Below are 23,526 nucleotides of genomic sequence, written 5' to 3'. Positions count from 1 at the left end.
GCGACACATTTAAGATATCCCCTTGAGAATTAGTTAGTGAAACAGCAACGTTTCTCCCAATGAGCACAGTAGTATGTATGCTGGACCTAGAGTTCAACGACCTCGTATCTCCCCTAAAATGGTAATCTGTATGACTGGCGAATTATAAATGTTTTCCGCTGATTATCCAAGTAAGATCCTCATGTACGTGTTGATCACATACCCGACCAAATGACCATCTTATCTGAACATAGAGGGGCAATCGAGCATTTCCTCATAAATTATGCAATGTTTGAATGTTTAATGATGTTCACCTTTACTTAATCTCCAAATGCCGCAAGTATGAAACTAACGGCAGTTACCACTAATGAATTATAGAATTTTCTCATCAACTATGCAAATTAGGTCTTCATGCACATAATCAATATCTGCAGATGTTTACCTTGTTCTCAATTACACATGCCAAGTTTGAATATTCATTTCATGAAACGCAGCAGCTTTACTTTGCAAATTTGGTCCTTGTTTGCATAATTTTTGTCATGTTATTTCATTGTGTCAAGCATCACGTAAGCTACCTTTATACCAAACATCACGACGATCTGTCAACTGGTTCTTGAGTTATCCTTCAAATATTTTCAACAAACACCCCTGCAGTACCAGAATAAGCTGCTAGGAGGTCCAAACTCATGTCACCTCTTTCCAAGCACAAGAGCTACCTACCATTCAGAATTTGTGACCATATCAAAACAGTAAGTTCTGATGCAGTTCCTTAACAAGCAGCTAGAGGGCCCAAATATAATCGTTTTGAGGGTTCAATGAGACCAACCCACCTGCTAAATATCAAGACAATCAATCCAAGCCTTCTTGAGTTATCGGGTTTACAGGCTTTCAGAATTCCTCATTGCCGCAGGACTTGACAACTTCTCAACTTCGGGTATTGAAAATAATTAGTCTATTATTTAAACATCAAATAGTATGCTAAAAAGCAACTTAGAAGGAGTTGCTCAAAAGATGACATGGCGTTAAAAATTACCAGCCGCTTGTACAATTAATTACACTTGCTGTCAGGATAAGTTTTTGTCTTTATCTCGTTCTGAATCTGCCACTTAACAATGTAACATACTTTCATTAGTATTCCATACCATTTTGTGCCACTTTTATATTACCTCACAGCAATATATATATTCGCCTACAGAACAACAGGGGTCCCCGTCTCCACAGGGGTCACTCCGGATGAAGGTGCCAGTAACGCAGTCGCCAGTAATGCAGACGCCCAAGAAACCGGGGCCGCCTTCCCAATGACACACCGCGGCTGCAATGTTATACCATTCATTTAGACCACATTTATTTATATTTATTTCCCAATTCGCACTTTAAAGTAAGAGCAGTACTAAAAGATGACATGGTGACATGAGAAGTTTGAGTTCAAGGCAACTTCGATCTGACAATACTGAAACTGCGTGCACCAAGGTCTTGATTTTGGTACTTCAATTAATCCTTATTCTTAGGCTCCCTTTGGATTGTAATCAATTAATGGTGCTGACAGGATGCTTTGAATATATTTTCCGACTAGAACCCTAACAAGTATCTTCATTTATTATAGTGGACAGCTTCCTCATTTCTGCTGTTTAAGTCTGAGTTATAAATCAAATCGATGAAGACAAAAATAACACAATCGTATCAGCAGATGTCAGTGTTCCTAATAGGTTTGTATGGCATTTAAATTTGGCAATCATGGGTATTGCGTGACATTTTATGGGATTAGCCCGACATCAGAACATTGCATACCCGAACAAAAGGAAAACTTTGGGCTTCTTACGGACACCTCTAAAACAATGAGCACGGTAAATGACATATATGTACGTGTACTCGCACTCGCACGCTTGTGTAATATTTTCTATTATGAATTTTTTTTCTTTTATTATGACCTTCTGTGTATTTTGCCATAATATTTCGTAGGACCTCACAAATGTATAGGGGTATCGCACATGCTTCGTTCAATACACGACGTACATTCAGCAGTAAAAATTTCCCACATTTTGGGACAATAATAACAATACTGATTGAGATAAAACTCTTACCGTTACAGGCCAGGTCGTCATTGGCTAGGAGGAAATTATCCATACAGGAGCACTCGAAACTTCCGATGGTGTTGGTACAGTTGTGCTCACAGCCCCCATTGTTGGTCTCACACTCGTTAATGTCTGCATGAGGAAAAATATGATTGTCAAAATCTGGCCCTTTCCTCTCTGCTAGGTCTATACTGAGACCCCGCTGCGCAAAACCATATCTTTTTTATCGCGTTTGCAAAAGAAAATGTTTGGAGAGACTGAGGATTGTGCCTCATTCATGTACATAAAGAGGTCATCAATTTCTCATACACCAGTTGAATTGGATTTTTCTCCAGAGTGACTGACGAAAGGTATTGAATGCTACCTGAAACGTCTGACCATTTTCAAAATCATATCCAGTTGCTGTACATGTGCCTGTCCAGTTGCTTGACTAATGAATTATGAAAAGGATTACATGCAAACTTTGGAATTTTTTATCAATAACGTCTACTTCTGATGCATGAATGTACAATAGAGTTTTTTCGTCATTATTGTTCCAATTCACAAACGTGTGTTGTAAATATTATCGTATTGTACTGGGAACAAAAACTCACCATCACAGCATTGTATCTTGTCGCCCGTCGCGCAGCATACCCCGTCTCCACACTGGTCACTCTGATTGTAGATGCCCCTGTCACAGTCGACAGGGAAGCAGTTGCCGAAGATATCGCGGTTTTCTTGCCAATAGCACGGCAGATCCGCTGTTTTTAAGACATAATACCTCGTGTTTAGACCACGTCAATCTCTGAACTACAGGATGACAAAATAACGGAGGGTTGAAGGCAAACTTCGATCTGATTACATTCATTGCGTGATGAACCTGTTTGTAAGGTAATATTTGACCTTCCCGTCAGATCAGACTTTGTCTTTAATGTTGATATTTCATTTGAGCATTAGTTCTCTTTAAGTACAACTAACGAATCAAATTGTTGTGCCCTGACGCCAACAAATTATAAAAACACAGACTAACTTAACGACTAATTATGGCAGAATAACGGAGGGTTTGCCGTTTGGAGGCAAACATCGATCTGACTACATTCCCTGATGAAAATGTGTGTACTAGTTTTTATTTGAAATAGTCACATTCAAGCTTTGGCAATGTTAGGTGCTGTGGGACTACATTGTAAGGGAATTAGAAAACTGTTCCTGCAGGGGCACACGCAAATCATAACAATGTTGGTACAAATCTGCTGACAGCCGCCATTGTTCTTCGCGCACTCGGTAATGTTTGCATAACAAAATGGAGACTGTCAGCTAACCATACACGCTGTAATGATTTTAATTTGTTACAACTTCAAGACTATTACATGCGAGAAGAGAAGGAAATCATGAGGTTTCGTAGAGACTCTTTAGAAACAATGAACCGTAAATGACACGTAATTACTCGCACGTCATATGACGCTCCGTCGTTTTTTTATTTTGATTTTTTTCTTCTACTATGAGCTCCTGTGTATTTTACAAAATCTTTCGTGGGATCTTACAGATGTACAGGCGTATCACTTCGTTCAAAGCACGAAGTACATTCATAATCAGCAGTTAAAACTTCCCAGATTTTAGGACAATGATAACAATACTGATTGAGATAAAGGTCTTACCGTTACAGGACAAGCTGTCATTGGCGAGGACGAAATTTTCCCTGCAAGAGCACTCGAAACTGCCGATGGTGTTGGTACAGATCTGCTCACAACCGCCATTGTTGGTCTCACACTCGTTAATGTCTGCATGAGGAAACATATGATTGTCAAAATCTGGCCCTTTGCTCTCTGCTAGGTCTATTCTGAGACCTCGCTGCGCTAAACCATATCTTTTCGCGTTTGCAGAAGAAAATGTTTAGAGTTGTGGAGAGACTGAGGATTGTACCTTATACATGTACATAAAGAGGTCATCAATTTCTCATACACCAGTTGAATTGGATTTTTCTCCAGAGTGACTGACGAAAGGTATTGAATGCTACCTGAAACATCTGACCATTTTCAAAATCATATCCAGTTGCTGTGCCTGTCCAGTTGCCTGACTAATTTTTGTTTTTTGTGGTAACAGGGGTCACATTGTTGACAATGGGTTTCTTTACGTGACCTGGGTTTCAACAGCTTTCACACTTATTCAACATTGATTAATGAAGCAGACGTGGTTGCAACTTGTATTAATGACTCTACTATGAATGATTTATGTTATTGTAAGCAAGTATCGAAATTTGTCCCACACGTTATGCTCTTGCTGATACAAATGATAAACCAATGAACATAAACCATGGAGGTAGAAAAACACAAGGCCTTGAATGAATAGAGCTAGAAGGAATCAAAGTCATTTTAAAGCAAAAAAAAGCAATAATATCACTGTTTTGACTAAAACACCAATAAGTCATTTGTTGATGACTGTCGGAGACACTTATTCCTGGCAAGTCTCTAAATTATGAAAAGGATTACATGGGTCAAAATGCAAACTTTGGAATTCTTAACGTCTACTTCTGATGCATGAATGTACAATAGAGTTTTTTCGTCATTATTGTTCCAATTCACTAACGTGTGTTGTAAATATTATCGTATTGTACTGGGAACAAAAACTCACCATCACAGCATTGTATCTTGTCGCCCGTCGCGCAGCATACCCCGTCTCCACACTGGTCACTCTGATTGTAGATGCCCCTGTCACAGTCGACAGGGAAGCAGTTGCCGAAGATATCGCGGTTTTCTTGCCAATAGCACGGCGGAACTGCAAAGTGTGTAGACATAATACCACGTGTTTAGACCACATCAATCTCTGAACTAGAGGATGACAGAATGGAGGGTTGGAGGCAAACTTCGATCTGCCTACATTCATTCCCTGAAACTGTGTTTACTGGTCCACCTTCCCGTCAGATCAGACTTTGTCTTTGATGTTGAGCTTTAGTTCTCTTTAAGTCCAACTAATGAATCAAATCGCTGTGCCCTGACGCCAGCAGATGATAAAAACACAGACTTATCAGCATATATCTGTGTCCCTAAAGGACGTGTGTGCCATGTCTTTCATTTGAAATACATGTAGTTACATTCAACCTTTGGCAATGTTAGGTACTATGTGACTACATTGTAAGGGAATAAGAAAACTGTCCCTACAGGGGCACACGCAAATCCCAACAATGTTGGTACAAATCTGCTGACAGCCGCCATTGTTGAATCTGTAATGTCTGCATAACAAAATTGAGACTGTCAGCTAAGTAATAGAGAAAGCCAGATTCGATTTGAATTTGTCACAGCCATACTACAATATTGCGAGCCAAATACACTTGAAAGTGAAGAGTCCAATAGAAAGTCAAGTTGAAAGTGAAGAGTCCAATAGAAAGTCAAGCAGAAAATTCACAAATCTGTGCGACTTTTAATCTGCCGTTGGATATAACGTCTCTCAATTCGCTACCATCTCATATTTTCATAATCGACTAAACTTCAAGGTAGATAAATGATTTGCCATAACGCAGTCGCCAGGGTAGCAAAACGAAGCTTCGCCATTCCCCATTGCACTCTCCTGGAATAGCACATGCATTCTACAAGCACATATTGCACCACAGGCTTAGACCCCTTCAATTCGTTTTCCTGGTTGTCATCAGAAATATATTGCTTGTAACATGGCTATATTCTTTGTAACCAAAACACTTGGATAAGGTATCTACAAGCTAAACGTTCTAAATTCTTGGATGCTCTCATTTGAATGTATTTAGTTGCTTAAATACGAGGGGTGATCCAAAAGTTCTCGGCCCGACCTATAAAACGTCATGGCAGTAAAATTTTTCTTACACTATTTGTTAATATAGTCCTCTCTAACTGCAATGCACTTGGTCCAGTGATGTTCCAGCTTTATTTTCCCCTTGTGGAAGAAGGTTGCATCTGGACCCCCCAGATTGGCCTATACCGCATAGATGACGTCATCATTACCATCAAAACGTTGACTACGTAAGTAGAAATTGAGTTTAGGAAACAGGTAGAAGTCCAAGGGTGCTAGGTCAGGTGAATTGGAAGGGTGGGGTTAGACTGCAAACCCAAATTCGTTTGCTGCTGCCACTGACCCCTGTGCCGTGTGGACAGGTGCACCCATGCACACATGCACCCACCAGGCCAGCTAGGAGCTTTCCTCTCCTTTTCTCTTTGATCGTTGTCCTCAACTGTCGTAATTCTGTTGAATAGTACTCCCCATTGATGCTTTAACCCCTTCGCAGGTAGTCAATCATGATTGCTTCCTTGCTGTCCCAGAAAACAGAGGCAAAAACCCTGTCAACGGACGAAAGTCGCTAAAAGTTCTTGGGTGGCCGGGAAAAAATTTTCATCCATTGTTTGCTCCGCTGTTTTGATTCGGGGTGAAAGTGGTGAACCCAGCTCATCTTGGGTTACAAATGTTTTGAGGAAATTGCATGCATTGGACTGAATTCGTTCCTTGAAATGTCCCGCCTGTTTAACTTCTGATGTTCAAAAAACATTCGAGGCACCCACCATGCAAACATTTTTTTCATCCCCAGGATGTTCGACAAAACATTGTGAACTGAGTCATAACACAGGCCAAAGAACCTGCTACATGTTGGGCAGTCTCACACCTGTCATTTACTACCATGTGATGGGTGCCCTCAACTGGATTGTCCGTGGTGCTGATTTGTGGCATCCTGACCTATGTTCATCTTTTGTGCTCTCCTTACCTCGCTAGTAGCTAGCAACCCACTTCTTTATATTTTAATAAGAAGGGGAGTCATCACCAAGTGTCTTGACCATGTCTTCATGGATTTCCTTAGGAGACATCCCTTTTTATCGATACACTTGATCACAGCACACGCTTCTGTTGCGGCCATTTTGTGATTTTGCCCTCACCCACCCCATTTTCACGGTGCGTCACGTGCTAATTAATGAATATAAAAATTTGAATTTTTGTGTGCAGTGATGTAAGACGTCATAGTATACAGCTATATTAAAGAATAGGAGTTTGACCTTTATTTTCTAGGTGAGGCCGAGAACTTTTGTATCACCCCTCGTAAATGTATTGGTTGTTACTCAACCTGAAAAGTAGCATTAGAAACATTAGTATCATTAGAAACTTTGTTTCCTTCATAAGGTCACCGATAGCACTTTTAGGTTATTACGGAGTTCTGTTTTAATGAGAAGAAAAGCAAGAGAAAATCAAACTATAGTCTATGTACCAAAGTACGGTGGCTTGGAAGATAAAATGAATCACGTTATTTTTAGATTTAGATTCATGTCCACAAACTCCCACCTGGAGCGTACTGGGGAATAAAAGGTCCCTTCATTTCGTGTCAAAATAACGTACTAAAAATATTTGTTTTGAGGGTCTATATGTCACATTTTGGGTATATATATATTATATATATATATATATATATATATATACATTACGCATGCCAGTTTATAAGAATAGTACGTTTCATGGCCTGACAGAAGCTAACTCTACCTACCTGGTGTCGGCGGGGATGTGGTTGTCTCCATTGAAATCACTGTAGAAAACAAAACGTTATTAACCAATTTTTATAAAGCATCATTAGAAACTTTCATTCATAACGTCACCAATATCTCTGTCTCGTTCTGTATCTGCCACTTGACAATCTAACATACTTTCATTGTATTTTTCAAACCATTTTTGTGCCACCTTTATGTGAATTTTATACTGTATACTCACCTTCACAGCAATATATATATTCGCCTACAGAGCAACAGTCCCCGTCTCCACAGCGGTCACTCCGGACGAAGGTGCCAGTAACGCAGTCGCCAGTGATGCAGACGCCCAAGAAACCGGGGCCGCCTTCCCAATGACACACCGCGGCTGCAATGTTATACCATTCATTGAGACCACATCCATTTATTTCTCATTTCGCATCATAAAATAAGAGCTGCACCCAAAGATGACATGGTGACATGAGAAGTTTGAGTTCAAGGCAACTTCGATCTGACAATACTGAAACTGCGTGCACCAAGGTCTTGATTTTGATACTTCAATTAATCCTTATTCTTAGGCTCCCGTTGGATTGTAATCAATTAATGATGCTAACAGGATGCTTTGAATATATTTTCCGACTAGAACCCTAACAAGTATCTTCATTTATTATAGTGGACAGCTTCCTCATTTCTGATGTTTAAGTCTGAGTAATAAATCAAATCGATGAAGACAAAAATAACACAATCGTATCAGCAGATGTCAGTGTTCCTAATAGGTTTGTATGGCATTTAAATTTGGCAATCATGGGTATTGCGTGACATTTTATGGGATCAGCCCGACATCAGAACATTGCATACCCGAACAAAAGGAAAACTTTGGGCTTCTTACGGACACCTTTAAAACAATGAGCACGGTAAATGACACATATGTACGTGTACTCGCACGTCATATGACGCTTGTGTAATTTTTTTCTATTATGAATTTTTTTCTTTTATTATGACCTTCTGTGTATTTTGCCAGAATATTTCGTAGGACCTCACAGATGTATAGGGGTATCACACATGCTTCGTTCAATACACGACGTACATTCAGCAGTAAAAATTTCCTACATTTTGGGACAATAATAACAATACTGATTGAGATAAAACTCTTACCGTTACAGGCCAGGTCGTCATTGGCTAGGAGGAAATTATCCATACAGGAGCACTCGAAACTTCCGATGGTGTTGGTACAGTTGTGCTCACAGCCACCATTGTTGGTCTCACACTCGTTAATGTCTGCATGAGGAAAAATATGATTGTCAAAATCTGGCCCTTTCCTCTCTGCTAGGTCTATACTGAGACCCTGCTGCGCAAAACCATATCTTTTTTATCGCGTTTGCAAAAGAAAATGTTTGGAGAGACTGAGGATTGTGCCTCATTCATGTACATAAAGAGGTCATCAATTTCTCATACACCAGTTGAATTGGATTTTTCTCCAGAGTGACTGACGAAAGGTATTGAATGCTACCTGAAACGTCTGACCATTTTCAAAATCATATCCAGTTGCTGTACATGTGCCTGTCCAGTTGCTTGACTAATGAATTATGAAAAGGATTACATGCAAACTTTGGAATTTTTTATCAATAACGTCTACTTCTGATGCATGAATGTACAATAGAGTTTTTTCGTCATTATTGTTCCAATTCACAAACGTGTGTTGTAAATATTATCGTATTGTACTGGGAACAAAAACTCACCATCACAGCATTGTATCTTGTCGCCCGTCGCGCAGCATACCCCGTCTCCACACTGGTCACTCTGATTGTAGATGCCCCTGTCACAGTCGACAGGGAAGCAGTTGCCGAAGATATCGCGGTTTTCTTGCCAATAGCACGGCAGATCCGCTGTTTTTAAGACATAATACCACGTGATTAGACCACGTCAATCTCTGAACTACAGGATGACAAAATAACGGAGGGTTGAAGGCAAACTTCGATCTGATTACATTCATTGCGTGATGAACCTGTTTGTAAGGTAATATTTGACCAAGGTCTTGATTTTGATACTTCAATTAATCCTTATTCTTATAGGCTCCCTGTGGATTATGATAAATAAATGATGCTGTCGAGATGCTTGGAGTGCAATTTACCTACTAAAATACTGACAGAAGTAATTTTAATGTATAATTCTGAGTAATAAATCAAATCGCTGAAAAAATAACACAGTCGTATCAGCAGATTTCAGTGTTCCTAAAAGCTTGTATGGCATTTAAATTTAGCAGTCATGGGTATTGCGTGACATTTTTGGAGAGATTAGCCCTACATCTGAATATTACATGCGTTAACAGAAGGAAAACTTGGGGCGTCTTACGGATACCTTTAAAAACAATGAACCATAAATGACACATACGATATGACGTCATATGACACTGTTGGTCTCACACTCGTTAATGTCTGCATGAGGAAAATATGATTGTCAAATCTGGCCCCCGCAAAACACCCTGTCGTCTCTCCTTGACCTACAAGTGAGACATTCGCAAAACAATGTCTTTTTACACCCCGTTTGCAAAAACAACTCAAAAGTTGAACTACATTAATATTAGCAGTAATGTCAAATAACTCATAAATTCACTCGTCATATTGTGATATAGGTATAATCTATCGCAATTACAATCATGCAAATCAGGATCTAATTTTCATAATTAATGGGGAAGTTCTATAAATCTGCTGTATTCCATATTAGGGCTATGAAAAACGTGACATTTTGAAGAACGACAATATCATTGGCAGATATTGATTATGTGAATGAAGACCTAATTTGCATAATAAATGGGAAATTGGTACAATTTTATGGTGGTAACTGCTGGGATTTAATACTTGCCATACTTGGAAGTTCAGTGAAGATGAACATCACTAAACATGATTTATTCAAATCAGGACCCTATTTGCATAATTTATGGGGAAACGCCTTATTTTTAAAGATAATTGATTGATCATTGGATGGAGAATATGATCACTTGATATAATATATGCAAATAGAAGCTTATAATTTGCATAATTGCTTTAAAAAATTTGGACAGCTAACAAGATTTGGTACAGGTATGTCAGAGGTCGACGTCGTGCTTACATATAACCAACAATATCATACGTTGTCCATGCCAAATGATAAAGCATTTCACCAGTGTGTTGCATGTTACTAGGTAGGAGCTATGCAAATAATTTGTATAAAATTTTGCTAATGAGCAGGATTGTAAATGAAAGCCATTTACAGGTGGTCATCATCATGCATAAATTTACGAAAGCACTAAACATGTCATGGAAAAAAACAATAATGGACTAGGTTAATATTGTGTCCCAGCACAGTGGGTGGGTTCAGAGGTGACAATAGATGGTGTCTAGCTGTACCTTCATGCGTTGCCACTCTATGTCCTTGGCAATGGGCCTTAGTCTAGCTGCTTTGGCCACCTGAAGTAGAGAGTATCAAATACCCCCTCGGTGCCAATCAAGTCCAATGGTACTTAATGGTAAGAAGGAATCGTCCATTGGTCTGTGTTGGGGACATGATCGGTTTAAAACCGTACAGTTGATGCACTGTTAAACTATAAAATCGCTTATTCCTTTCCCTTTAAGGGACATGTCCGAAAGTAAGCTTTTTTACTTACCAGTTGTCATTTCCTCGGTTGTGGTTGCCGCTCCTGTAGAAAACAAGTTATAGATTAATTTAGACAAAAATACATCTGATGCATCGGTTTAGAACCATATATTTTATGCAATGTCATGCTGTAGAATCACCAATTGCTCTGTGTTTGGGGACATGGACGGAAGGAAGCTTCTTTTACTCACCGGTTGTCGTTGCCTGGATTGTTGTTGTCGCCCCTATAAACAAATTATTCAATAATTCAGACAATTCAGTGGATTTCTCCTCCATAGAATATCCAAAAAATGATAAAGATCAAAATGATATACAGCTGTATTTTCAAAACGTCCAGTTCTTTTAGGTTTGTATCAAACAATAATGGACTAGTTACCCTCGCCAAGAAGGTTATGTTTTCAGTAGCGTTTGTGTGTTTGTGGTTTAGCAAGATAACTCAAGAAGCAGTGAATGGATTGAAATGAAACTTGGTAGGTGGGTAGGACTTCATGAGACCTAAAAATGATTAGATTTTGGGGCCCCTGGCGGCTTTCCTAGGTACTGCAGCAGAACTTCCGGTTTTGATATCTCGTGATCTGGACATGCTAGGGTCACGAATTTTGGTTGGTAGATAGCTCTTGGGGTAGGGAAGAAGTGACGTTTGGGTCCCCTAGCTGCTTGTTCTGGAACTGCAGGAGCATTTGTTGAAAAAAAATTTCGAAGGATGGTAACTCAAGAACCGGTTGACGGATTGTCATGATCTTTAGAATGTAGGTAGTTGAAGTGATGCTTGACATAATCAAATGACAATTATGCAAATCAGGAGCTAATTTGCATAATTAATGAGGGAATTCTATTAATCTGCTATGTTCAATAATAGAACTATGAAAAACTTGTGACATCTACTTGAGAACGAGATAAAACATCTGAAGATATAGATTATGTAAATGAGGACCTAATTTGCATAATTATTGGCAATTTTTTTGTAATTTCATAGTTGTAACTGTTGGGAATTTCATACTTGCCACATTTGGAAGTTAAGTGAAGCTGAACATCAATTAACATAACTTATTCAAATCATAACCTCATTTGCATGATTTATGAAGAAGTGCTATAATAGCCTTTTTGTTAAAATAAGGCTGTCATTGCGTGGAGATTGAATATGATCAACTGATATAATCCATGTAAATGAGGCTTTTATTTACAAAATCGATGATTAAATTGTATAATTCGTCAACCGCAAGGATTAACATCACTTGGCGAAGGTATGAGATCGTGGAACTCTTGTTTAATCTTGTGTCGCTGCACAGTAGGCGGATCCAGAAGTGACAATAGATGGTGTCTAATTCTACCTTCAGACGTTGTCCTTGGCAACGGACCTTAATCTAGCTGCTTTGGCCACCTGAATTATATCAAATATCGCCCTCGGTGCCAACCAAGTTCAAACGTACTTAATGGTAAGAAGAAATCGTCCATTGGTCTGTGTTTGGGGACATGGCCAGAAGATAGCGGTTACTTACCGGTTGTCGTTGCCTGAGTTGTGGTTGTCGCCCCTGTAGAGGACCAAAAAAGTTTGGAATAATTGGTTTAAAACCATATATTTGATGTACTGTCGTATTGTATCACCCATCCCTCTGTGGTTTGGCGCATGCCCAAAGGGAAGCTTTTTTTTAATACTTACCGGTTGTCGTTTCCTCGGTTGTGGTTGTCGCCCCTGCAGAGGACCAAAGATGTTATTGATTTATTCATAGAAACAAATATATGACAAATATTAATTCATACAATTGGTTTAAAACCGTACAGTTGATGCACTGTTAAAGTGTAAAATCGCCTATTCCTTTCTCGTTAAGGGACATGCCGAAAAGGAAGCTTTTCTTACCCATTGTCGTTTCCTCGGTTGTGGTTGTAGCTCCTGTGGAAAACAAGTTATTGATTAATTTGGACAAAATACATCTGATGCATCGGTTTAGAAGCATATACTGTAGTATTTTATGCAATGTCATGCAGTAGAATCACCAATTGCTCTGTGTTTGGGGACATGGACAGAAGGGAGCGTCTTTCACTTACCGGTTGTCGTTGCCTGGGGTTGTGGTTTGTTGGCTCCTGTATACAAAAACTTTATTGATTAATTCAGACAATTCAGTGAATTTCTCCTTCATAGAATACCCAAAAAAGGATAACATAAAAAAAAAACATATATACAGCTGTATTTTTAAAGTGTGCTGTCCTTTCATTCTCGTATCAAACAATAATGGATTGGTTTAATATTGTGTCGCTGCACAGTAGGCGGGTCCAGAAGTGACGATAGATGGTGTCTAATTCTACCTTCATACGTTGTCACTCTATGTCCTTTGCAATGGGCCTGCTTTGGCCACCTTAATTATATCAAATACCGCCCTCAGTGCTAATCAAGTTCAAACGTAGAAGGAATCGTCCATTGGTCTGTGTTGGGGACATTGCCAGAAGATAGCTCCCTTTACTTACCGGTTGTCGTTGCCTGGGTTGTGGTTGTCGCCCCTGTAGAGGACCAAAAAAGTTTGGAATAATTGGTTTAAAACCATATATTTGATGTACTGTCGTATTGTATCACCCATCCCTCTGTGGTTTGGCGCATGCCCAAAGGGAAGCTTTTTTTTAATACTTACCGGTTGTCGTTTCCTCGGTTGTGGTTGTCGCCCCTGTAGAGGACCAAAGATGTTTTTGATTTATTCATAGAAACAAATATATGACAAATATTAATTCATACAATTGGTTTAAAACCGTACAGTTGATGCACTGTTAAACTGTAAAATCGCCTATTCCTTTCTCGTTAAGGGACATGCCGAAAAGGAAGCTTTTCTTACCCATTGTCGTTTCCTCGGTTGTGGTTGTAGCTCCTGTGGAAAACAAGTTATTGATTAATTTGGACAAAATACATCTGATGCATCGGTTTAGAAGCATATACTGTAGTATTTTATGCAATGTCATGCAGTAGAATCACCAATTGCTCTGTGTGTGGGGACATGGACAGAAGGGAGCGTCTTTCACTTACCGGTTGTCGTTGCCTGGGTTGTGGTTGTTGCTCCTGTATACAAAAACCTTATTGATTAATTCAGACAATTCAGTGAATTTCTCCTTCATAGAATACCCAAAAAAGGATAACATAAAAAAAGCATATATACAGCTGTATTTTTAAAGTGTGCTGTCCTTTCATTCTCGTATCAAACAATAATGGATTAGTTTAATATTGTGTCGCTGCACAGTAGGCGGGTCCAGAAGTGACGATAGATGGTGTCTAATTCTACCTTCATACGTTGTCACTCTATGTCCTTTGCAATGGGCCTGCTTTGGCCACCTTAATTATATCAAATACCGCCCTCAGTGCTAATCAAGTTCAAACGTAGAAGGAATCGTCCATTGGTCTGTGTTGGGGACATGGCCAGAAGATAGCTCCCTTTACTTACCGGTTGTCGTTGCCTGGGTTGTGGTTGTCACCCCTGTAGAGGACCAAAAAAGTTATTGATTTATTCATACATACAGCAAATATCAAGTTCAAACGTACTTAATGGTAATAAGAAACCGTCCATTGGTCTGTGTTGGGGACATGGCCAGAAGATAGCTCCCTTTACTTACCGGTTTTCGTTGCCTGGGTTGTGGTTGTCGCCCCTGTAGAGGACCAAAAAAGTTGTTGATTTATTCATACATAGAGCAAATATCAAGTTCAAACGTACTTAATGGTAATAAGAAACCGTCCATTGGTCCGTGTTGGGGACATGGCCAGAAGATAGCTCCCTTTACTTACCGGTTGTCGTTGCCTGGGTTGTGGTTGTCGCCCCTGTAGAGGACCAAAAAAGTTATTGATTTATTCATACATAGAGCAAATATCAAGTTCAAACGTACTTAATGGTAAGAAGAAACCGTCCATTGGTCTGTGTTGGGGACATGGCTAAAAGATAGCTCCCTTTACTTACCGGTTGTCGTTGCCTGGGTTGTGGTTGTCACCCCTGTAGAGGACCAAAAAAGTTATTCATTTATTCATACATAGAGCATATATCAAGTTCAAACGTACTTAATGGTAATAAGAAACCGTCCATTGGTCTGTGTTGGGGACATGGCTAGAAGATAGCTCCCTTTACTTACCGGTTGTCGTTGCCTGGGTTGTGGTTGTCGCCCCTGTAGAGGACCAAAAAAGTTATTGATTTATTCATACATAGAACAAATATCTGACAAATGTCAATTCATACAATTGGTTTAAAACCATATATTTGATGTACTGTCGTATTGTATCACCCATCCCTCTGTGGTTTGGCGCATGCCCAAAGGGAAGCTTTTTTTAAATACTTACCGGTTGTCGTTTCCTCGGTTGTGGTGGTCGCCCCTGTAGAGGACCAAAGATGTTATTGATTTACTCATATAAACAAATATCTGACAAATATTTATATAATTCACACAATCGGTTTAAAACCGTACAGTTGATGCACTGTTAAACTGTAAAATCGCCTATTCCTTTCTTGTTAAGGGACATGCCGAAAAGGAAGATTTTCTTAATACTTACCCATTGTCGTTTCCCCGGTTGTGGTTGTCGCTCCTGTAAAAACAAGTTATTGATTAATTTGGACAAAAATACATCTGATGTATCGGTTTAGAACCATATATTTTATGCAATGCCATGATGTAGAACCACCAGTTGCTTTGTGTTTGGGGACATGGTCAGAATTAAAGGGAGCGTCTTTCACTCACCGGTTGTCGTTGCCTGGGTTGTTGTTGTCGCTGCGGCAGAAAACAAAAAAAAAGTTAAAAATCAATTTATTCATACAAAAAACATCTGCGAAACATTAATTCAGACAAAAATACACCTGGTGTGTCGGTTTATTTGATAGTCATACTGTAGAATGACTCGCTGGTGGGTTCAGCAGCAATCATGGCAGATGGTGTTTAGCTGCATCTTCTTCTCCACCATGACAACAATATTAATATTTCTTTTAAATCTGAATAACTCCTTCTAGAACGTCGCTGTACGGTAAGACAGCTATGATGGAAAAACCTGCCCGTTTCACCATGATCTCTATCATCATTATTATTATTATACCTCCAGTGCAAATTTCGAATAACCATAATCAATGAGAACCCACTATATTCGTCATAATCTGGTCGTGAGAGTTTTACACATTGTATATTAATTTAGTAGTATATAGTCCAAATTTCATAGTCTGACCGTCGGGATACATTTAGGTTAAGATGAACATTATCAGGCCTACATGTAGATCATTTGTTAAGAAATGATAAAGAATGTAGAAAAGAGACTTTGATACTCGTAACATATGCAATTTGGGTAGAGGAGGCAATGCATGGTTATAGAGTTTGCTACTCAGTAACTTAATTTGCAAACTTATTGAGAAAATCTTAAAGCAGTATCTCAAAGGTAAATGATGGGAATTTAATAAATTATCATTTGTAAGTTGACTTATATTTCAGTTGTACATCGATATCGTGCGAACTAGGTCATCAATGTTAAATGTAATGATATTTTGGGTCACGGACCACGCGTATAAATGCATTAAGTTGTACGTTTCACTCTTCTGGCCTTTAATTCATTACTGTTTGTTTCTTTTTAAGCCACATTCATTAACCATGGTAACAACACGACTTAAAGGAGGTACCTTCACACACTAGATCTTCTCCCCTCCAGTGGCTGTTCACGCAGATTTTCCTCTCGTTACCGGACGCCCTGACATACCCGGCCGGGCAGGTGAAGACACATGTGTGGCCGGCTGGGTAGGTGCCCGCACCGCAATCACTGGTGTATCCTTCGGGGTGGCTGGGTGCACCGACACATGGGCTGCCTGGACATATGATAAATGTTTGATAAACTTCCCCCTTTATAACTTCCCCCTAATAATAGTATAATCGACATCAAATCATATTCTTCAAGGTCTCTTTTCACTAGACGGTGATCGTTGAGCGACCGTTGATGACTGTAACTGAGCGAACAAAATTGGATTTGTGTGACTCCTAATTTCATTATTGGAATGTAAGACAGCGTGATTTATTTAAGACAGCAAAACACACAAAACAAAATTGTTCCCAAAATATACAATCTTTTGTTTGAAACTGACCACACAATTGTAAAGGCCTGTACAAAAAAAAATTAACAAAAACTTTCGGGGGCATCCACCATGTATAAGCCGAGGTTAGTTAGTATCCATTCAACGAAATGGCAAGAGGAGAAGAAGAAGAAACATGAGGAAAATGTATTTCAGTCTTACCTGCGGTATGGAGTGTAATATAAAGAAAGTATACATTTTGTGTAATAATGATGAACTACGTACATGACTATGAATTGTGTACGCTTATATTTTTCTAGAGATCTATATTTGAATGTTTGCCACTCACAACGACACTTCAGTCCGCGCCCTCCAGTCCACCATTTTGACCTGCCCTTGACCTTGCACACCCTCCTTGTGCCCCCTGTGTCCTTCACACATCCCAACCTGCAGGCAAAGTTGCACACGGTTCCATCTCGGTACCACCCTTCTGCGTTTGGCTCCTGGTCACAACTTCTTACCGTGTCTGGGAACGTCAAAGGCTTGCACCTTTCTGCAAGGTAGACACGTGAATTGAATATGTCTCTAGTATAAAAAGACATCAAAATACATGAAAATAAAGCATGGAATATTCACCGAAAATCAGACATGTGGTGGTGTTTTAAACAATGGTGCATTGAGAAAACCTTCACCATTACTTTCACCATCGCAGATAGTTTGTCATATTCTCGTATTTAACTAAGAATCTTAAAGACGTACTTCTAACTTTCCTTCCACCGACAGGAGCCACGTGGAGCACAAGGGGGAGACAAAGGAGGAGGGCGATGAATACCCTGAAGCTGAAAGACAGAATGACATCGTAAGTTAGATTGAAGGTACTGTATCTATCTACTGTACTGCTGAATTCTTCTTATCCCCTCATCGCACAGCATAACATCGTGCCAGGTGCTAGGCATGGAAGGGCGATCCGCATGTATTAATTCCAGATAGACCAAGTAACTCCGGACAAAAACTTCTTTTATAATTCTTTTGCCTCTGATCATGACTTGTTCTTTTCCTTCCAAAATCTGATTGAAGACTATCTACAATTAGATTTTATCAATTATGCTCTGTTATTGATAACTGCCCTATAAAACACCATCATCATTATGAAATATATATGATTATTGGTCAGTACATATTTAGAACAAGAATTCTGAGATTTCATACCTCCATGAAATATGTAGAGTTTATGTAAATGTTTTGTTTCATTGAATATGGAAATAAGGTGGCAATTGATATAATGTAGTTTAATTTATGGTGTTCTAAACTCAACTTATAATATTTTGCGTGTCAAACTCCTATCCTTTGGCAATATTTCATTTAAACATCCTCATTTGAACTTCCTAATTAATTATGAAAATTAAATCTATATATAGTAGAGGGGATTCATTCCTCAAGCTACCGACATCTTGCACACGCAGTCGTCCCTCAGTAAGACATCTGGAGCCGCATAGTTCCCGTTTAGAACTTTTATTCAGCCTGTCACACTAAAAATTAAATCTATATTAACATAATATATGCATAGTGTTGTTAACATTTAAGTAACCTACACATATCACAAGGTATTGAATTGACATCATTTACCATTAAGAAATCATATAATTTTCGCAATAATTATGCAAATTTGGTCATCATTTGCATAATTGGTAGCTGTTGACGTTCTATCTGCCATAGATTACATATATTACATGTATGAAAGTACTATAATGTAAAACACTGTAATTAGAGAATTTCCTCATTAATTATGCAAATTAGCTCCTCATTTGCATAATTTAATTTAATCGTGTACATCTCTCTCTCAGCTACCTAGCTACCAAAAATGATGAAAATATGTTGTTCCTATCTGGACTTATTGGCTTTTAAACATTTCGCCAGAAAGTGCCCTGCAGTTCCAGAACAAGCTTCTAGGCTAGGGGGACCAAACTCACACCACTCAAACTCCTGACAGGAAAAGCTATCTGTCACCAAAACATTAAGACCATAGCATGTTCAGGACAAAAGATACAAAAACCGGAAGTTCTGCTGCAGTACCAAGGTCATCCACCAGGAGGCCCATTTTTGACCTTGACCTTCGTCTTCCTAAGACTTACCAACATACCAAATATCATTACAATCCATAAAGGCGTTCTGAAGTTATGACCACAAAGTTGCGGAAACACACACAGACAGACAGACAGACAGACACACCGACAGACACACACACAGACAGACAGACACGCCAAAACAATACCTCCATTTTTCATGGAGGAAATAATGCCGAAATCTTGTAGATTCTACCAAAGACTACAAGGGTATAGCCCCGACCATACTAGTTAGTGTCTGATGAAGTAGTTTAGTTTTTTTTTATAATTAAAATCCAATATATCCCTCCTGTATGAAATGCAGTTGTTGTTCAATTAAGTTATTATTACTGTACAAAGTTTCAACCGTGCATAGACTACTTGCGCGTAGCCAAGAATGCTGCCCTACGCACGGATGTACTTTAATTAACTAAATTATTTGCTAGTCCTTCATTCGACCTGTGTTAGAATATGGGTTCTCCGTCATGGTGTGATAGGGCCAAAAGGCCTAATCACGGAGAATTAGGACATAGTCTTCCGCCGCGACTCTGACGTCACTTCCGCCCGATCAGAGGAGAGAACGCGAGCAACCACCACCCGCCCTCGCAGCCGGTCATTCACGATGCCATCATAAGACTCTGTGTTCGGACTCATTACTCCAATTGTAGTGATAAAAATTGTAGACTACCCAATCGCTCGCTGACCTCTGTGTAAACGCACAACGTTTTAGTTCCGTGGCCGGTGCCACGTTTCCTGTCGAATGTTATACGTAGAATAAGGTTATAATAGTCTAGTAGTCTAGTTTAACCTCATAGTGTTACTAAGCGTTACTATGTGTTACTAAGTGTTCTTAAGGTTATAATAGTCCAGTAGTCTAGTTTAACTTCATAGTTTTACGATAGGAGTTTCAAGTTCTCACCAGTCAAACACATTGACAGCGATCATCAAAAATCGTCCTTACTTCAGTAGCTTGGCAGAAGGCATAAATTCAAGTACGACAACAGGTCACATGGGCCGGTTTTCACGTTGTCTGTCAGACGACAGATATCTTTCGTAAATCTTATGCATGGTGATGACCACCTGTAAATGGCTTACATTTACAATCCTGCTCATTAGCAAATTTTTTATACAAATCATGTACATAGCCCCTAACATGCAACACACTGGTGAAATCCTTATCATTTGGCATGGACAACGTATGATATTGTTGGCTATATGCAAGCACGACCTCTGACATACCTTTGCCAAATCATGTTATCCGTGACAGACTGACTTATTTTTCACTGCTATTATGCAAATTATAAGAGTCCATTTGCATATATTATATCAGGGGATCATATTCTCCACCCAATGACAGCGTTTCCTCATAAATTGTGCAAATGAGGTCCTGATTTGAATAAATTATGTTAAGTGATGTTCACCTTCACTGAACTTCCAATTATGCCAAGTATTAAATTCCCAGCAGTTACCACCATAAAACTGTACCAATTTGCCATTTATTATGCAAATTAGACTTCTTTCCAAGCACAAGAGCTACCTACCATCCAAAATTCATGACCTCAGCATGTCCAGATCGCGAGATATCAAAACCGGAATTTGCGCTGCAGTACCAAGTATTTTCAGTGCTAATGGCAGACCAGTCGAACAAGATACGTAGGGCACTCAAGCAAGCTGTTAACCGTGCCGATAAACTTGTTCGCATGCTCCCTCTGGCGCTCTCTCAGATATCTGCAGGCGCCCATTGACAAAAGATTTGACATCTAAATGTGCCGTTTATCTTGTCACGTATTTAGACGTGTCCAAAAAGGTGACCAAAGGGGGCTTTCTTACAGTAACATTCTGCTCAGCCTTTGCAAAGCCTTGTAGCACGTCAAATACAGAACAGCGGAACATAAGCGTGCACCATAGCCGTGACCCAACGTATTAAACATCGTGCGAGAAAAGCTACAGAATCAATGTTTTGAAACTTTTTAGATTCTCTGATCGTATCGGAGTGATTAATATTAATGGAGTAATGGTCAAGTGTCAATAGAAGCTCTGCTCCCGTTTTTTTTTTTTTTGTTCCACAACTCTTTTGCCGAATATCATATGTCACAGATGCGGCACGATGCACCAGATAGAATAAACATTTTGTAGCATTTTCGTGAGAACTGGGCTTTTCAGTAGATTGGCCAAAGGGATATTGTTGGTGTGGTCACCGACGTTTTTGGTTCTCATTATACAGTACATTTAATTTGTACTTTTCACACGTATTCGCGATCTGAAATTGGCCGGAGCACGGAGAGAGCACCGAGAGATCGCCAAAGGTCGCCATGGGAGCGCCATGAGAGCGCCATGGGAGTGCCATGAGCGCCGTCACCTCGGCCACTGTTTTGAATCGGCTCATACCGTCGCCGTGACAGCGCCGAGGACGGCGATCCAACGTTAACAATCAGCATGTTGTTCATTGTATTGTGTGTATGTTGTTTTGATATATGAATAAAAAAGGAAACAAAGAAAAGAAACAAAACAAAACAAAACAAAAAAATCATTCTTTATTTCCGTACGTCCTTGAGTGATCCGTGAAATCTTTGGTCGCCCAAAAGTTGCTGATATTTGAGTTTTTGGTCGCGCAGAGAGAAAGATCGCGGGAGAGATTCCACTTGAGCACGTTTTTCGAGCTCTGGCTAATTTTATGTATACTCGTAATAAGACACTAACTGATACTGATGCAGTCATTAGGAGAAGGCATGCAGAAGAGAAGAAATAGTATAATCCATTAAAGATACTTTATGACATGGGCAAAATACAACAACCTAACTTCTTAAATCAGCTTTTTCTCAGTCTCACTCAGAGGCAGACCGTGCCGACCTTCTGTCTAAAGTCCCCGCCACTTTTCCCGCCACCAACCATGGTTCTAAATTGACCAAATATCCCGAAAAACTTCACAACCGACAAAATTCGTCTAAAACTGACGTCTTGAACAGCATCTCACAGCATCTCATTCCTACTCACCGCATGGTGGCAATTCGTTCAGGAGCTACCGAATTTCCGACCTGTCTCAGACCGGGTGTTCGGCAGGACTTGGGCGACTGCCGTCAGATACAGACACGCTTAGCACTTTGCTCTATTTATCAAGAGGTTGATTCAGGATACTAAGTACCAGTAGCTTCCAAACCAGGCTTCTGGTGCTACTTTAAAACCGTCGCTTTCTTTCTAATAAGGATCTATTATTGTCCAATACCGTGTTCTGATCGATGTATGATCATGCATTACTCCCAGTGAGAGCTGTGGCAATCAGAAAACATTCTATCTTCAGCAAAGCTCATCAAGATAGCTGTCAGAAAAGTCCTTTCGAAGCTTGCTATGTTTATCATGAGGAAGAGACCTTCCTCGAGATTAGAAGTACGTTTTGCGTAGACTCGGGACTGAGGCATCCGCCCTACCATTGTTAACAGGACTTTCTGCCTGGCTTAAAAGCTGAACCAAATTGAACCAAATTTGAAGGGACGGATAGATGATACAATAGAAAATTTTCTTATAAAGTCAAGCGTCAGAAACAATAAAGGCACACTTCGGTCTTGTGCACAAATGAAACTGCACAAATGTAACTACATGTGCACAAATGTAACTACATGTTACTGCTTGTAGATTCGGTTTACATGTGTTGATGTATTAACCAATAGGATTGCAATTTCCAGTGGTAACGATGACACAAATTGTAGGACCCGTTTTCGTCCATCAGTAGTATATGATTGCATCATCGTTCTTTTACCCACAGGAAGCTATGTATGTTCTCCACCTAGCGATTTAACATCGCAAGGCAACGGAGATCGAGCACAGTACTACTACTTGTCTTATTCGTATTCCTCAACTGCATTTCGCAAAATGTCGATTGACAGTGAATTGCCAATATAGTGTATTTCTAATTTGCAATTGTCACTTGATATTTGATAAAAACATGCGATATATATTTGTCAACTTCTTTGTCACACAAACTGCGATTGCTGTAACTTCACAATGATCGCGGCTGGAAATACGCTTGGGTACATAGAATAAACACAGTGGATCTATAACTTTTTCTGAATGTGATGATTAGAACGATTAGCTGTGGATAAAATGTTGTCATGATCTGTCGTCTGATATTTACAACAATCCTGCACAATTTCTACATTAGTCAAACACACGTATATAAGCCAGCACGTCAGCGACCATGCGTCCACACCAGTAACGTGCGTGTGTGTCTACCGAGTAAAACGTCACTTCGGACGCTCGAGGCTATACAGCATGTATCCAAGTGATTGTCCTACTAAAT

The 23,526-nt window shown here is 39.6% G+C and overlaps 2 protein-coding genes across 2 annotated transcripts; both read right to left on the bottom strand.

Moving 5' to 3' along the window:
- Positions 1–196: 196 nt before the first annotated feature.
- On the bottom strand, positions 197–7,549 carry LOC109482855 (signal peptide, CUB and EGF-like domain-containing protein 1). Its single transcript, XM_019785697.1, has 6 exons — positions 7,519–7,549; positions 4,659–4,802; positions 3,686–3,808; positions 2,645–2,791; positions 2,061–2,183; positions 197–1,291 (listed from the first exon to the last, which is right to left on the bottom strand). Exons 1-6 carry the CDS (start codon positions 7,547–7,549, stop codon positions 1,137–1,139), a joined length of 723 nt encoding a protein of 240 aa, XP_019641256.1. The 3' UTR covers positions 197–1,136.
- Positions 7,550–7,763: 214 nt separating this feature from the next.
- Positions 7,764–22,231, bottom strand: LOC109482854 (N66 matrix protein-like). The gene is made up of 17 exons (XM_019785696.1): positions 22,227–22,231; positions 15,827–15,856; positions 15,642–15,674; positions 15,432–15,464; positions 15,227–15,259; positions 14,889–14,921; positions 14,551–14,583; positions 14,139–14,171; positions 13,951–13,983; positions 13,753–13,785; positions 13,592–13,624; positions 12,987–13,019; positions 12,789–12,821; positions 12,628–12,660; positions 11,320–11,352; positions 11,139–11,171; positions 7,764–7,883 (listed from the first exon to the last, which is right to left on the bottom strand). The coding sequence occupies exons 1-17, from the start codon at positions 22,229–22,231 to the stop codon at positions 7,796–7,798; spliced, it is 585 nt and encodes a 194-aa protein (XP_019641255.1). The 3' UTR covers positions 7,764–7,795.
- Between the last annotated feature and the right edge of the window lie 1,295 nt (positions 22,232–23,526).

This window comes from Branchiostoma belcheri, unplaced genomic scaffold (genome assembly GCF_001625305.1).
Source record: "Branchiostoma belcheri isolate BF01 breed outbred unplaced genomic scaffold, Haploidv18h27 scaffold61, whole genome shotgun sequence".
Lineage (NCBI taxonomy): Eukaryota > Metazoa > Chordata > Leptocardii > Amphioxiformes > Branchiostomatidae > Branchiostoma > Branchiostoma belcheri.
This window is presented reverse-complemented; position numbering and strand designations above follow the sequence as displayed.